Genomic DNA, 16,236 nt, shown 5'->3' with positions numbered 1-16,236 from the left:
AGGGACAGCTGCAGCTCGGCCTGGGCGCTTGGAATGCAGGGATGGGCTGCGCACCGGGACTTTTGCAAACTTGCAGAGCCCGAGGCTGGAGCACCAAGCGTAGCAGCAGCAGAGACGCTCGCTCAGCTCTTCTCACACCCACCCAGCCACTCGGGATTAAACCAAAACACAGTGCGCGGTGCTCCCAGGTACCTCAAAATGTTTTTTTTCCTGTTGTTATGGGGACGGGGGAAAAGCGGGAGTGACTCAGATGCTGTTGTTGGAGACGGCACTGGCGAGAGAGGCGCCAGCACCGTGGAAGCTACGGAGGACTGAGAAGCGGCTGAAAAGCTGCCGGACATCCACGCTGATGCCGCCCACCTGCTGACCCGGTAAGGGAGCCCTCTGTGCTCCACCATGGTGTTAGGAGCAGCTGATGGTGAGGCGTAGCTGCCCGCTGGGCACTCCTAATGGCAAGTTCCTCCCTGCCTTCCCCCCACAATTTCGCTTGTTTTAAATTAGGCCTATATTTGGGGGGAGGGGCTTAATTTCATTTTATGCCTAGAAAATATGCTGGGTCTTCCTATTGGGGGGGGCATATTGTTGGAGAAACACGGTATTATGTAAATTGAGGAGACATAATCTTTCTAGCTGTTGCCTTCTCAAAATTCCTCCATCTCAAAATTCCTCCTCTTCTATCCTAGCCAGGATTTTTAAAAAAATGTTATAACAAAAAATTACAATATAGGGTATTACAGCAATAGGAGAAAGTTTAAGTCTTTTTCATTCACGTGGATGCTCTTACCCAGTGCTTTGTGAAACAAAGGTCAACCACTTGATTCATATCAATTCATAAAATATCTCCATGCTAGCTTGAAATTTTAAAACATTTTAGGCAATAATAATAAGAATTTTGGAGGAAAAGTGAGCCGCCTTCTGCAGATTATCTGATTTAAGTCTTCCAATGAGCATTGGTGGGTATGGTATACTTTCCTTTGAAGTAGGTATTAAACTGCTTAAGCACCTTTAAAGGTAAAATAATTTGAAGGAGGGTAAAATAATGGAATCTTGCCCATCACAATCTGTCAGTGAATTATGTAAGTCCAGTACTGTTTTATGCCTATACATTTTAGGATGAGTAGCATTGTTTTAGAAAATGTAATCTTGTTCTTGAAAAATCCTTTTAAATCTTTCCTCTGTTCTCCCTTCTAGGTGCTTTTATTGTGTGCTGGACTCCTGGACTTGTCGTACTACTCCTTGATGGTTTGAATTGCACTCGTTGTGAAGTTCAGAATGTTAAAAGGTGGTTCCTTCTCCTAGCTCTGCTGAACTCTATCATGAATCCAATAATTTACTCTTACAAAGATGACGAGATGTCGAATACTATGAGGCGCATGATTTGTTGCTCATTTGAGGAGAGAAGCCAGGAGCGGCGGTCTTCAAGGATCCCCTCGGCAGTGCTCGGCAGGAGCATAGATTCTTCTAGCCAGTACTTGGAAAATGGCATTAGTCAAGTGACCATCAGTGGCAAAGAAAATACATGAATTCTCCTCCTCCTCCTCCAAATGGGGACTGCAGCGGGGGTAGGCCACAATCCAAATGATCTCTGAGCCACCTGAGATCACTGAACCCTGAAACCACAGAAGAATATGTTCTCTGTACCAAAACCCAGATCCCAGGGTTACCTGACATCTTTGTAAATAATTACTGGATGGGGAAAAATGTACTTGAAAGGATGTGAAAGAATAGAAGGAGTGGTTTCAACTCTGCAGTGTTCCTTTTAAATCTGGAAACAGTACAAGCAGCATTATAGAGTCTCCTTCCTCAGAGGTCTAGGCAGTGGTGAGATGTCACTGTGCTAGGGCTGCACCTTAACAGCCAATTGTGGCAAGGTGGCAGGGTCAGCTTCTCAGGAGACGGTGGGGGGTGGGGTGTTCCTCATCCTCAAGTGAGGCTTTATTTTTACATCTTTTGAGGGCTGCCATCCCCAATTATGTTTTTGGTACCTGGCCCAAAAGTACCTCAGTTGCCAAACATTGGACTCTCTGTCAGTGCTCAGCACTTCCTTCTGACAAATATCTGTTCATTAAGCAAAGATTAAGCGAATACTCCAAACCAATGAGTGCTTTTCTGCAACCACAACAAAGCAGCTGGTTGGTTCTATGGTGCCAAGTAAGGCATTTTAGTGGCCCAGCAAGTAGGAGAAGACACTAGTAGGTGGCAAAATGGATTGCACCACCATTGCAGACTTGGGGTTGTTCCCTTTTAATAAAAAGCCAACACAGGTAACCATGATATTATGGAATATTGTAAACTAGCTTCTCCACAATGTTCCAGTTCTTTACATGAAGGGCTTTCTCTTTTGTGATTATCATTTCTGTAATAGAGAGTATTCAGTCAGTTTTGCTACCTCTCTTCTGTCTGAAGTGGTACAGCCCAGACACCAATTTCTTTCTTTGAGAAGGAGTTAGGCCAGAATTAGTTTGGTTATTCAGAGTGGCTTTTAAATTGTTTGCTTTAGGTAGCAGCCTACAGCTGCTCTGAACTCAGGGGGATTTGCTTCTGAGTAAATATAGTCGGCTGTTTAGTGTTATAAGTGGAACGTTGTACATGTTCTGCAATTAAGCATTTTAATAAAGATTTTTCAGGCTGTAAATGTGAGTTGTAGAACCAGCATTTGTCCTTTATCTGCCATTTAACTCTACCCTACAACCAATCTGTGTAAAGTAGTAGTTTCTATGCTTGTCATTTTCTACTCCAGAGGGGCAAGATTTAGTAACATTCAAAAAAAAATTAGAGCATGCTAAAGTCCTCCCAATGTAGCTTCCATGCCGTGTCAATAGGTCTAAAAATTATTAGCATCTGTTTTAATTGAAGGAGTGGACTTATTGTGGTATATCATCAAAAATATAAAGGATTTTGCCTCACAATCATTTATGTACATACAACCCAGTGTATTGCTAACAGAAGAACATTAGACATTTTGTTAGTAAACTGAATTTTTTTAATGCATGTGAGTTATCAGTATAGTCAAGGTGGTATATGTTATAACCAGAAGAAAAAGAAAAAGGCAATAATATTTATCAGCTGTATTTGATAGCAGTAATCTTTTCAGGTTAGTATAAGATCCTGAAAAGATTTTTTTGCAAAAGAATGAATTTGTATATACTGTTATTACAATATTTTAATTTTAAAAAATCTTAATATGTACAGATTGCTTTTCATATGTTACTTTTTAAATGGTTTAATGCCTGTGGAAAGTATGAAGGAAAGGATTATCTAATGTTTAAAATAAATGCTTTATATTTGATTTTGAGCACAAGTTACTGTTTTTTTTTAAAGAAGAAATGCTAAAGGTCTAATCACACATGATCTCATAATTGCAATCATGTTTATTTAATCACATGTGATGAATGGACAATGATGGATAGTTTCTATTGAGGGGTAGTTTATCCTTTCTTTTTCATGCTGCAATTGTCTTAAAAAATCCTGCCTGCAACTAACAAAAAACAATCACTAAGATTATGTATAGTTAAGGTCCAGAAAATTAATCAAACTGTTCCCATAAAAAAGGACAAGGAATAACTGCTTTCCAAGGTGAGGTGAAAATACTATTTGTTATTTATACAGTATGTACTCATTTATTCTGTAACGTGAATATTTTGGCCTCAGTTTGGAAATAACCATGTATTGAAAGAAAGAGGTCCATTTTCTCTTCCTGTTGTTTCCGGCATGAAAAGGAATCAAGGGAGCCCAGATTAATTTAATGTGATAGGCTATAACTCAGATGTAAACTTCATTCTTTTTTAAAAAAGTATGTTTTTTTCTTCTAAAAGAATTTCATTGTAAGAATGAAAGGAAAGATTGTATTCTGGATTTTCTGCTGTTGCAACCTGCAGAGGCATATGAGAGAATTTGTTGTTAGATCTCCTAGATGGGCTAAGAATGGATAACGATGAAACAACTTGCCTGCTATTGTTTGTTACAGCTACATATTTTTATGATTTTACATTTAAGACAGTTAAAAAAATAACAGGCCACCCTAGAAACAAAAAATATCCTATGTTTCTTGGTAAAAATAAAAGTTTCAGAATCTTATTTCAGCTTTCTTCACTTGTCAGTAGTATAATCATTCTCCAAAACTCATTTAATTCTTATAGAGATAGTCTAGGTCAGGGGTCCCCAACCACGGTCCGCGGACCGGCACCGTCCGCGGAACAAGCCTTACCGGGCTGTTGGTTGCTGGGCGCCACCATCTTTTTGGTAAAAGTGCTTCCGGTGAGCTTTTCCGGGTAGAAAGCTCACCGGAAGCACTTTTTCATCAAAAGATGGCGGCGCCAGCGCTTCGGTGAGCTTTTCCGGTAGAAAGCCATTTCTATCCAAAAAGCTCACCGGGCGCTGGCGCCGCCATCTTTTGACGAAAAGTGCTTCCGGTGAGGTCACCGGAAGCACTTTTTCGCAAAAGATGGCGGCGCCCAGTTGATGCCGGGTACCGGGCGCGGCGCCCAGCTGATGCCGGTACCGGGTCGCGCGCGTCGAAAAGGTTGGGGATCACTGGTCTAGGTTTGTGAGCACATTTGGGGCCAGCAAGAAGAAGAACTTACATCAACTGTCCATTGCTTTACAGAGCTGCGGGGTCATAAAATGTGGAAACTTGTTGCAGTGACTTTTTCATCAACATTGCAACTTCACTAAACAAGTCAGTTGCTAGATCAAAACTGCTGCCTGTATGTTTTTTCTTGTTTCCTATTGTATCCTTCACTAGAAGCATTCCATGAGAACAAAGTCTCATCCCCATGACATCCGTCCCCTTGGTTTTAGTTTTTATATAGCATTTAATTATTTTATTTTTTATTTCTATATTTCTTAACTAAGCTGCCAGAGTCTTTATCTGTGAGAGGGGCAGCATCTAAATTTTTATAACTCCATTATCTCTTTTCCAATGTAGCACACCCTTTAAAAAAAAGCAACTAACTGCAGTTCTCTATTTTTCTATCCTTAGTATCTGATCAAATTATCCAGAGAAATCCAGAGAAATAAAACACAAGTACAAAAGTACAAGTTAAAAAAGCTTAAAATACAGAAAACCAAATCTGAAAAAAGAATGAGGGGAAAATATCAAATGGCTTCTATAAGCCATAGTTATTGGTAAAAGCTTTTACTTTTGACTGTGCTAAGGTTATAGTACTGCACAGGCATTGCTGAATAAATATTCCCAGCAGCTTCAGTCAATTAACATGACCATTTTTAGAGAGGTTGGAACCAGAGGATCAAAGATTGCCTGTCCTTGATCTACTTCAATTCTTTAATTAATGCAAAATTGTGAGGCAGAGTAAAGCTATATTTCTAAAAAGTACTACTTCCACAGAAGAAGGGACCCCATCATCTTCTGAGGTAATCTTTTGCACAGTACTGCCCCCTGGAGAACATAACTTTTCCTAATAGATAAAAACTTTCATCCTGATAGTTGAATAGAGGCACTTGAAAGAGAAAGGCAAATGAGTGCTGGCTGATAAGAATCTACAAGTAGTTCTGCTTCTCTCTGTGCAACCTTGAAAAACCTGCTCCTTCTCTTTACATAAAAATATGATTCAAATAGTAGCTTATTGCTTTATCTATTGTGTCTCTTGATTTTTTTTTTCATGCTCCATTTCCTTCATTTTCTCTCACAGCTACAGCTAAAGCTATTCACCTCTCCCATCATTCCAACCTTATGGCACTTGCTCTCGACCATCTAAGAGGCTTCCCGTCTTATTTGAAATCCTTCAGCTGCACATACACACACCTAGCCTTTCCCTATTTCAACCTAGTCATTCTGTGTGCATCTGGTGAAGCGAGCTACAAGGCATCTTCTGAGACTAAGAGAGAGTATTTAGGTCTACACTTGTGTACCATTATGGTAATCTATCCACATTAACTAGAAAGCCAACCACCAAGAGAGAGAGTTCAAGCATGGTCATTCAGTTATGTTACATTCCTATGAATAAACACCCATTAAAAGCAGTGATTATGACAAATTCTGGTATTTTTTAAAAAAAAAATATTCCACCTGTTGCTTTCCTCAACAGTTTCAACCAGGAATGCTGGCTGCTGCCTACAGCTTTTAAGTGGGTGGAGTAATCATTATAGTCAGAGGCAAGGTAAGGCAAGGTTTTGAGGACAAATGCCTATATAAATAGGGAATATCAAGTTAAGTGGTGTTGTAAGCCAACTGTCACCTCTTGATGAGATGAATGGCATATAACTTTAATAAATAAGTCTGGGTGGGTGTCAAGACGGCAGCCACAACTGCAGGAACAAAAACCCTGCTCTTTTTCCTATGCATCATATATGAAACAGATTAAAATAAATCAACATATTGAGCTAATACTGTTTTCTAAAGAATATGAGGCAGTGATAAGCTAAGAACCAAGGGTGGGATTCTACCAGTTCGCACCTACTCGCTAGAACTGGTTATTAACATTCTAAGCAGTTCGGAGAACCAGTTATTAGAAGAAATTGCTGGCCTAATCATGTAAGGAAGGCAGGAAGGAAACATTCTGGTGTTGCTTACAGAAACTGCCTCTCCGTTAACCCTTATTACATTCTTGGCAGGACTAGACTTCCTGTCTCAGGAACGTCTCTGGAGTTTTTTTTCCCCTCCTTTGCTGGTACTTTGCTTATGTGGAGTGACCATTCAAAGTTACAATGGCACTGAAAAAAAGTGATTTATGACCATTTTTCACAATTATGACTGTTGCAGCATCCCCACAGTCATGAGAGGCCAGGCAAGAAGATGCATGCCTTGATATGAGTGATATTGAGTTGGCCATGCCCAGCCAATAACATGACCACCAAGCCATATCCACACAGTCACATGACCATCAAGCCACACCCACCAACTAAGCCACGCCCACAGAACCAGTTGTTAAAAAATTTGAATCCCACCCCTGGTAAGAACACCAAGAACTCTATGAAATGAAAGTGTGGCAAATCACAAAATGGAAGTCTTATCTGTCCTAGGCATGCACAAAGTGGAGAGAAAAATGAACTTTGCTATCAAGAAGAGCACCACCTGGAAAGAGAACAGTGCCAGTTCCAGATTGGTGGAAAAGCCTGATGTGGAAAGTTCCCATTGCTCCTTCTTTAAGAGAAATGAGAAATTAGTATGTATTTTTAAGGAATGGCAACTAATTTTAAGCAATATCTTTCAGGAGGCTTATAAAGAATTTGAAAATGTTTGATCAAGTGGTTGGGAACAAATCATGCCTTCCCTTTGAAACTAATCTGGAATGACTTATTCAGTAAAAAAAAATATATATAATCAAATATTTAGCTTTGTGGTTTCTTTGGCCAAGCCTATTGATAGCTGGGGAGAGCCACTAAATTGGATGGACTAAAAATGTTTCTTTTTTTTTTTTTTGACATGCAGGAGTTAACTTGGTTTAATAGTGAAAAATGATGCACCAACTAACCCTTTTCAGAGAAAAGTATAGATTGGGTAGGTGAATATCTGTGTAATATTACATGTTCAGAGGATTGTAAATTGAGGAGTATACATGATATACTGACCTCAGGTCATAGATTACTGATTTCACTGAGTATTTCTACTCAGTATGCAAAGCTTGAGGTCCCTCTGTTTTACTGCTTCCATCATAAACTGCTAAATATATTCAGTCCTTTTGTCTTCTGTCTTAATCAGAACCTGCTCCTCCTGTTCTTAAATCTCATTAAGACTTTGTTTTGTTCACTGCAGTTTTACTAATCTTTAAAAGTTCTATTAAGAGTCTTTAGTTTTTAGTATATCATACTGGTCAATTTAGCACTAAGAAATATGGTTTTCTGGGAAAGAAAAGAAAAAGCTTTTCTCAAAGAAAAACTATTTTTCCGGAATCATTCATTTCTCATAGTTATGCCACATGCTTTCATTACAATGCATTATCTCATATCAATGTGCTAGGCGTCTGGGAGCAAAAAATGAACATCTTGTCTCATTTTTAAAACTGTTTTTCTGAAATAGATCATATCTATTAGATTTGTATGACCACCCATTAGAGAATTCTGGGCAGCTCACAACAATAAAAAATTCCCATTAAAAACGAGCTGGCACCTTAGCTATCCTTGGATTCCTCCAACAAAACTATCCATGGCCTTCAGTCTCACAGCCTGCCCTACCTGGGAGAAGAGCCAGCACTTTATGATCTTCAAGGAAGAGTAAAAGAGTAGGGGGCTGCAGAATACAGAATGGAGGGGAATGTTCTACAGGTCATGGACTACTATGGAAAAATCACACCTTTGGTATACACTGATACACGCTGAATCAAGTCAATAAACAACAGAAACTGACAGGATTAGGGCAGGGATACCTATCAATCACCCATCTAGAGATGGGATTAACCTCTTCCATTCAGGAAGGACAAGATTACAAACATTTTCATTATAAAGAGTATTAAGTAACACTTCTATGATCAGCTGATACTCCCTAAAGCAGGGGTCGCCAACCTTTTGGACCTCAGGGACCACCAAACTCATAATTTTAAATCCCAGGGATCACTAACTGGTTCTGTGGGTGTGGCCTAATTTGTGGGTGTGGCTTGGTGGTCATGTGACTGGCTGGGCATGGCTTGTATGTAAATATTATAAATATTTATATAAATATTGATTTTTTTATAAAAAAAGAACAACTTTTACCCCAAAGCAGGCAGGCAGATAGAGTTGCTCACAGAATCACAGATTCATTCAGAGATCTATCTGCCATCAGCTAGCTCAGTCTATCACGTAAAATTTGCTTGCAAGCAAACTCACAAAATTAACTCACAATATACCATGTATGTAAATATTGAATTTTTTATTTAAAAAAAGAGCAACTTTTACTCACAGTTGCTCACAAAATCTTTCAGTGATCTATCTATCTGCCATCAGCTAGCTCAGTCTGTCACATAAAATTTGCTTGCTGTGAGTCTGCACTGAATAATAGAAACTTCAGTCCTAAGGGAGGTTCAGCTGTGCTTAAAAGCAGAGCCGAAGATCTAAAGACTAGCTAGAAAGCAAGAAATCCAACCATTTCCTGCTTCATAACTAACCTAAATCTCCTGGCACAACAGAACAGCTGATGGTCAGAAAAAAGAAAAATAGCAATTTAGCAGGAAAGTTTGCCAGGTAAGGAGTGAGTGGGCAGGGAGGGTTCCCGCAGGCCATGTGGGCGGCACATCCTTGTGTTTCTGTGCAGCCTGGATTAATTGCTTTGAAGGAGGTGCTCTGGGAGTGAGATTTCTCTGTGGCCCACAAAAAAATTTTTTTTCTAGAGCAGTGGTCACCAACTGGTGGGCCAGGGACCACTGGTGGTCTGCGAGATAATTTTGGTGGTCTGCAAAGGAATGTCCCCCCAAAGCACTCCTCCCCAATTAATTAATCCAGGCTGTGCGGGAACACAAGACTGCGCCACCCACATGGCCTGTCCACCCACTGGCCCCCACCCTTCAGCCAAGCACAAACCTTACCTTGTGTAGAGCCACATGAGCTGGAACTGGAAGGTAAGACCAATGGCGGGGGAGTAGCTTGCTGATATTGGTGGAAAAGTCAGTCCCATATTCCAGAACTGCAGTAGTCACAATACTGGCCCTTTGGTCATCCCGGAGCAGTTCCTTCAGTCCATGGCAGGCCGGTGCACCTGGGTGGAGGAGCAGCTGCTCCGGGATGACCAAAGGGCCAGTGACAACTGCAGCTCTGGAATATGGGACCGACTTTCCCACCAATATCAGCAAGCTACTCCCCCGCCATTGGTCTTACCTTCCATCTCGTGTGGCTCTACTCAAGGTAAAGTTTGTGCTCGGCTGAAGGGTGGGGCCAGTGGGTGGGCAGGACATGTGGGTGGCGCAGTCTTGTGTTCCCGCACAGCCTGGATTAATTAATTTGGGGGGAGTGCTTTTGGGAGACATTCCTCTGCAGACCACCAAAATTTTCTCGCAGACCATCAGTGGTCCCTGGCCCACCAGTTGGTGACCACTGCTCTAGAAAAAAATTTTTTGTGGGCCACCATCAATCAAAATTCATATTAGTGGTACACGGGATTTAAAATTATGAGTTTGGTGGTCCCTGAGGTCCAAAAGGACCCCTGCCCTAGAGTTCTCCAAGACCTTTTATAGCTGCTGCAGTGTTGGCTACTTCTTGTTTCTTCCTGGGGGAAAAGATACAGGAGGGGACAATGATGCAGCTTGATCATACAGACCTGAATTTAATGCATGTGTGGTCCAGCCAGCTGTATTGCTTCTGCTGTGAAGCACCCAATTTAGAACATAGAGAACATAGAGTTGGAAGGGTTAATGGCTTTTGGCAGCACACCCAGGCTTTCAATTAGCATGAGCAGCTGGTCTTAGTTTCCCTCTCAGCTGCTGCATTTGCTTTGGGGTTGACTATTTTTAAAAAGGGAATGGCTGTTTTAAGTTTTCTGCATTGTTTTAGTGGTTCCTGGCACTGTCCTTTTGGGGGTGTACTTCCCTCACTTTTTTTGAAAACCTCTAGGGATGGAACACCCACAAGGTCTGAAGACAAGCAATTCCATTGGTTGATTAGTCTCACCCTTAGGAAATTTCTCCTTAGCCTAGGTTGCTTCTCTCTTTGGTTAGTTTCCATCCATTACTTCTTGTTGTGCCTTTTGGTGCTTTGGAAAATAGATTGACTCCCTCATTTTTGTAGGAGCCTTTCAAATTTCCAGACAGAACAATTTATCAGTGGAACAACTTGCTCCAGAAGTTGTAAATGCTCCAACACTGGAAGTTTTAAAGAAGAGATTGGATAACCATTTGCTTGAAGTGGTATAGGGTTTCCTGCCTAAGCAGGGGTTGGACTAGAAGACCTCCAAAGTCCTTTCCAACTCTGCTATTCTATTCTATTCTATTCTATTCTATTCTATTCTATTCTATTCTAACATTGGAACAGTGCTATTTTATTGTGCTGTTTTATTGTGAGTTGGACTAAGGAGAAATTTCCTAAGGGTGAGACCAATCAAGTTGGCCATGCCCATCCAGTCAAATAACCACCTAGCCATGCCCATGCAGTCATTAGGGCAGAGAACAAAAGCACTAACAGAAAAATTCCAATGCTAACTAAAGAGAGATAGTTTCGATTAGTGGTTGAGGCCCTAGGACAGAAAGCAGGAGACCATTAAAAGGCATAAAAGGTATCTTAATAATCTTTTATTTATAATCTTTTATTTATAAGGTGTACTTCTTTTATTCTTATTTAAATATTTATGAAATAATAAACTACCTTTTGGTATATCTTCTTTTTGTAGGTCATGAGGACAAAGAAGTGATGTCAACTTGGCCACGCCCACCCAGTCACGCCCACCAAACCACATCCACTCAGTCACATGACCACCAAGCTATGCCCACCCAGTCACCAAGCCACCAAGCCATGCCTACAGAACTGGTAGTAAATATTTTGGAATCTCACCACTGCTCCCCAGCCTCTGAAAATTATACATGAATTTGGCATGCTTTTGAGAATATTTCTTGAGCATTGGTGGATGCTGTCATGTCACTCAAAATGAAGTGTGTCACATTTTGATACGCATGTCATAGGCTTGTCATCACTGCTCTATGATAATTTAGTTGTTTCTCTGAATCTCCTTTTGCAGCATTATAGTTAATGATTCTCAACTGTTTGGCCCAAGAGGAATGGTGGAATATTTGAGACAGATCAACGGAATCATATTTTCACACAAAACTCAGCTGTAGACTTCAGTGGTGTCATCAGGGTGGTACTGTCAGGGAGGATTTCAGGGCAGAACTCCAGGTTTCTGCAGAGCAGAATGAATAGGAGGGATCCTCCAAAAGCAACAAAACTGACTGACCACGTTTTAAATGATACATACAAATAATCTTTTGAAGTACCATTGGTATATGAAGTACATGAAGAAATACAATTTAAACAACCATTTAAACAACTTTCATAAGACCATTTAATCTTGAATGAGACTGCTGTAAGGCCATTAAGTCCGATGAATAAAGTGTGAACCACTGGTAGATGTTGCTGACCATAAATTACAACAATGCCCATAAACTGCAATAATTTTAGAGATAAATTTTAAAAAATCAAGGAAGTTTACAGTTATCAATATATACCAGGGATGTCAAACTCATGGCCCGCGGGCCAGATGCATCGCGTGCTGGCCACACCCACCCCTGGTTTAGCAAAGGGGGAAAAAGTTGTGTCATGTGATGATGTATCATCATGAACTTGACGCCTCTGATATATACAAATCATGGGTTAAGGGCTTCCGGTTTGAGTTTCTTCGGCGACAAACCGAAATCTGAGATCGTGTGCAGTTTCAATCTGTGCTTGCCGCTGGAGCGCCCCGAGCCGGCTGGTTTCAGGGCTAAACCACCCGTAGAGGTGGTGAAGAGGGGGGAGACTGCCAGCAGGGTCGAGGAGAGTCGCATCTCTCCTCCGCAGCTGGAAGGCAGTTGCAGCGGTGGTCAGAAATGGCCACCTCAAAGAAGAACTCTATCGGAAAAGAATGTGCAGGAGGAAGATAAGAAGAGAAAGTTTTGGCTGACCAGGTCAGACTGAAAAAGCAACAATATAAGGTACCCTGGAATTTGAATTATAAAGAACAACATTGTTCCCAAAGAAGACTTTGAAATGGTGAATGAGAGAGAGAAGGGAAAGGATTTGGTTTTTTTTTCTTTTCTTCCCTATATTGACAACTAAGAGATTTAAGTAAGAAACCAGAAAAAATCCACTTTGACATTAACAGGTATTTAAGCTGAAAATAAAATGTCAAAGGGATAATAAAGATTTCTGGATTCTCAAAAACTGTTAAAAGAAGGAAAAAAACAAAAAGGTGGGATCTGGAAAAATGGAGACCACTTGGAAGTGAAAGGAATTAACAGTGAAACTTTAACAAGATTCCTAAAAGATACATTTTAACTGAAACTTTGTGACAAGATAAGAGAACCCAAGGAAGAGAAAGTGGAAAAAAGAAGCAAGAAGAAACAGCTTTGAATTATTTGGAATACACTTGGTGATTTTTGGATTTTGGGCTATTGGATCTAAAGGACTAAAATTAATCGGGTGGTTGTTTAAAAGTTTTTAAAATGATATCACTCTTGGAAGAATTGAGAATGGAACTTAAAAAAAAGAAAGAAGATGCACAAGAAGGAAGAGGTTCTTTTGGCTTCGTATTTCAATTTTTAGAGACCCTGAACTATGAGAAACAACAAGAAATGCCTGTAGAACAAGAAGGGCGGGACAAAGAAGAAGCCATCTTCAATGACCAAGTATTTCTATGTGGGGAAAGAAAGGAAAGGGGGGGAAAGAGAGTGAAAAATTTAAGATTTGAAAAAACAACCCCCAAAAAGAATAGTTTGAAAAGTAATTACAACATTAGGAAGAAACAGAAGAGAGGATTACAGAAGAGAGAATCAGAATTAGAGAGAGAAGGGGTCAAAAAGGGAAGAGAGAAGAAGAGGGGGAAGAGAGAAAGGAAAAGAAATTATAATGGACAGAAACAGGACATAGAGAAACAGAGAAAATGTACAAGGATTAAGGGTATAAGCCTATTTAGAAGACAGATAATGGGTGAAAACTTAATCGAAAGGGGGATTCTGCAAGGGTACATAAGATAGTATTGTTATATTAGAAATGGAAATGAACTTTGAAAATATGAAACAAGTGTGATTAAAATGATAGATAAAATACTCATTGTAATGTAATGGAATATTTAATAAATAAATGAAATAAAGAGAATGAGAGAATGAAATTAGGAAAGGAGGGGAAAATTTTAATTATTATAAATGTATTATAAAAATTTAAGTGAAGAGGAATATGAAAGAAACATGAAAAAAATATGGAAACATTATAAGTGTTCCTAGAAGTATGACACCCTATTAAAAAGAAATGTTAAAGATGTCAAAGATTATAACTAACATTAATGATAGAGTTGAATTGGAATAGAATAAGTATTTTATTTATTATATATATATATTCTCTTTAAGAACTTAGTGTGTATTTTAAGAATGTACCAAGCAGAATTCGACTGGAAGTTATGTGTTATATTGAATGTTATGTGTTATATTGAAAAGGCATAAATTGAAGTTTAAATAAAAGTTGAATGGATAAAAATTAAAAGATACAAAGGTGTCATACTCCAATTAGAAATTACAGGGAAAAATTTTGTTTAATGAGAAAAGAAAATATGAAATAGAAACAGGACAGACAAAAGTATAAATATGACTAGAAAGATATTGAAACTTAGAAAAAGATATATATAGTTGAATTTAGAAAGGAATGAGATAATTAAAAGTAAGATTGAGAAAACTAAGGGAAGGGAAAAATTATTGAGAAAATGTTAAAATAGTAATATAGAATATAGATATAGAATAGAACACAAAGATGAAAATTGAATGTGTGTCTGTATGGAGAAGCGATAACATATACTATAGTATTTGATTCTTAACTAGGTGTAATTTTGCAACCTATTCCATTCTTTCTGGTGTGAATTGAGTGGTATTTTGCTATTCTCAAAAAAAAAAAAAAAAGAAAGAAAGAAAGAAATTTTACTTGTATTATGTTTTGTGAAAACCCAAATAACATTTTTATTAAAAAAAACACCAAATCATTGGTTAAGAAATTAAGCACTGATTAATAAATTAGGGTTTTTGTTCAGCTGTGCTATTATCAAAAAAAGGAATTAATTCTGTTTTGGTAGAATACACCACCCTTAAGGATACAGAAAATGGCATGCTTAGTTTCTGCTAATATCCCAAATGTTCTTCCTTGGATTTCATTCTCACAGAAATATATAATTTATCCTTCTCAAACAATAATATGAAGCTCTTTGGGCAAATATTTTTGTTCTACTACATTGCATTGTGTTGATTTGTTTCTATCTACTGTCTTTTTTGTGTGCAGCTTTGCCCTCTTTGTTTTCTTTTTATGAGTGCATTTTTAAAAGATGCCATTCTAAAAAAAAAAAACACCCTGAAGCATGCACTGCTTTAGAGGGAATGTACATATCATTGATCTGAGATATCCTTCCCATTCCTTGGATATGCTTTATCTCTGTACATGGATGATTTCCCTGCCTTCATTAAGTGAAAATAAACGACCAAAAGTCAATATTTACTTATGAGTGATCTAATGCTTTGAAAGCAACAGGCTTGTTCATGCTTGAAAGTATTTGATTGTTAACTAGGTGTAATTTTGCAACCTATTCCATTCTTTCTGGTGTGAATTGAGTGGTACCTCAATATATCATCAACTACTGTATTTATTCTTGAAGCAACAAGATAATAACCACAGCATACATTTTATTGGAAAAAAAGGGAAAACACTATTTTAAAGCTGCTTCTGTGGAGTGCTGGGAATGAAACAAAGACTATATAATGGGGACATGTCCCACAAAACTAATTACCAGGGAGTGTTCATCCTGTAGATAGACTACTAAACTATCTCGTGTATATAGTACATGTTCTACATACTAAATTTAATTTCTGTTCTGATTGAGTTTGCTCTTCCTAGGGAGAATGTGGGAAGAAAATTTTGTGTTCTATCATCTCACAAGAGAGTGAGCGTTGGAGGCATACACACTTAATTCAAAAAGGTAAAAAATAAATACATATAAAAAGAATCATTATTAAAACTATAAAACAAGGAATTTTAATTTTATATTAAAAACTTTAAAACAATATAAGCCACATAAGGGAGATCCCAATATCTCCTCGGTTCCCTGGGATTCTCAGGCCTGATAGCATTGCCAGATTTTGAGTGATTAGCTGTACATGAAGAATTTGCAAGCAAATTAAAAAATGCAGTGCTGAAAATAAAGATATAGCAAATGTTTTTTTTTAAACAAGTTTTATTAAAAATTTCAACAACAAACAAATCATTACATATTTAATCTTTTCCTGTCTTTCTACAGAAATTTCCCCAATATTCTCATAAAACACAAACAAACACAAACAAACATAAAAAAATCTTTTAGTAAAGTACCTTGGCCCCAGTTACCTCTCTTTGCATGGGCAGCGCATATCACTCTTCACAATTCTATCTTATTTAATCCATCTTAATTAAATCATTATATTTATATCTTTTGCCCATTCATTATCCCACTATCTCTTCTTATAATAAAAAGAATTTCTCCTGAAATCACTAATCAGAGTATGATGCCTTTCTATCCTCCCCTAAGTTAGTAAAAATTAACATTCAACATAACAAATACCCAATTCGGTTCTGCTTGGTACATTCTATCCACCAAAAATGTTTAAATACATT

The 16,236-nt window shown here is 38.5% G+C and overlaps 1 protein-coding gene and 1 long non-coding RNA gene across 2 annotated transcripts in view; one reads left to right on the top strand and one right to left on the bottom strand.

Annotated features, from left to right (window-relative positions):
• LPAR3 (lysophosphatidic acid receptor 3) overlaps positions 1-4,077 on the top strand; it is a 37,083-nt gene extending 33,006 nt beyond the window's left edge. The window contains exon 3 of the mRNA XM_026690214.2: positions 1,192-4,077. Coding sequence (XP_026545999.1) covers positions 1,192-1,523 — 332 coding nt within the window. The 3' untranslated portion in view covers positions 1,524-4,077. The remainder of the gene's footprint in view (positions 1-1,191) is intronic.
• Positions 1-16,236, bottom strand: part of LOC148131247 (uncharacterized) — a 42,962-nt gene that overhangs the window by 2,915 nt on the left and 23,811 nt on the right. The window lies entirely within an intron of this gene.

The sequence above is a fragment of the Notechis scutatus genome, chromosome 3 (assembly GCF_049901735.1).
Source record: "Notechis scutatus isolate UNSWTSFEM ecotype Mainland chromosome 3, rNotScu1.2, whole genome shotgun sequence".
Classification (NCBI taxonomy): Eukaryota; Metazoa; Chordata; class Lepidosauria; order Squamata; family Elapidae; genus Notechis; species Notechis scutatus.
The sequence above is the reverse complement of the archived record's forward strand: the minus strand, read 5'-3'. Positions and strand labels throughout refer to the sequence as shown.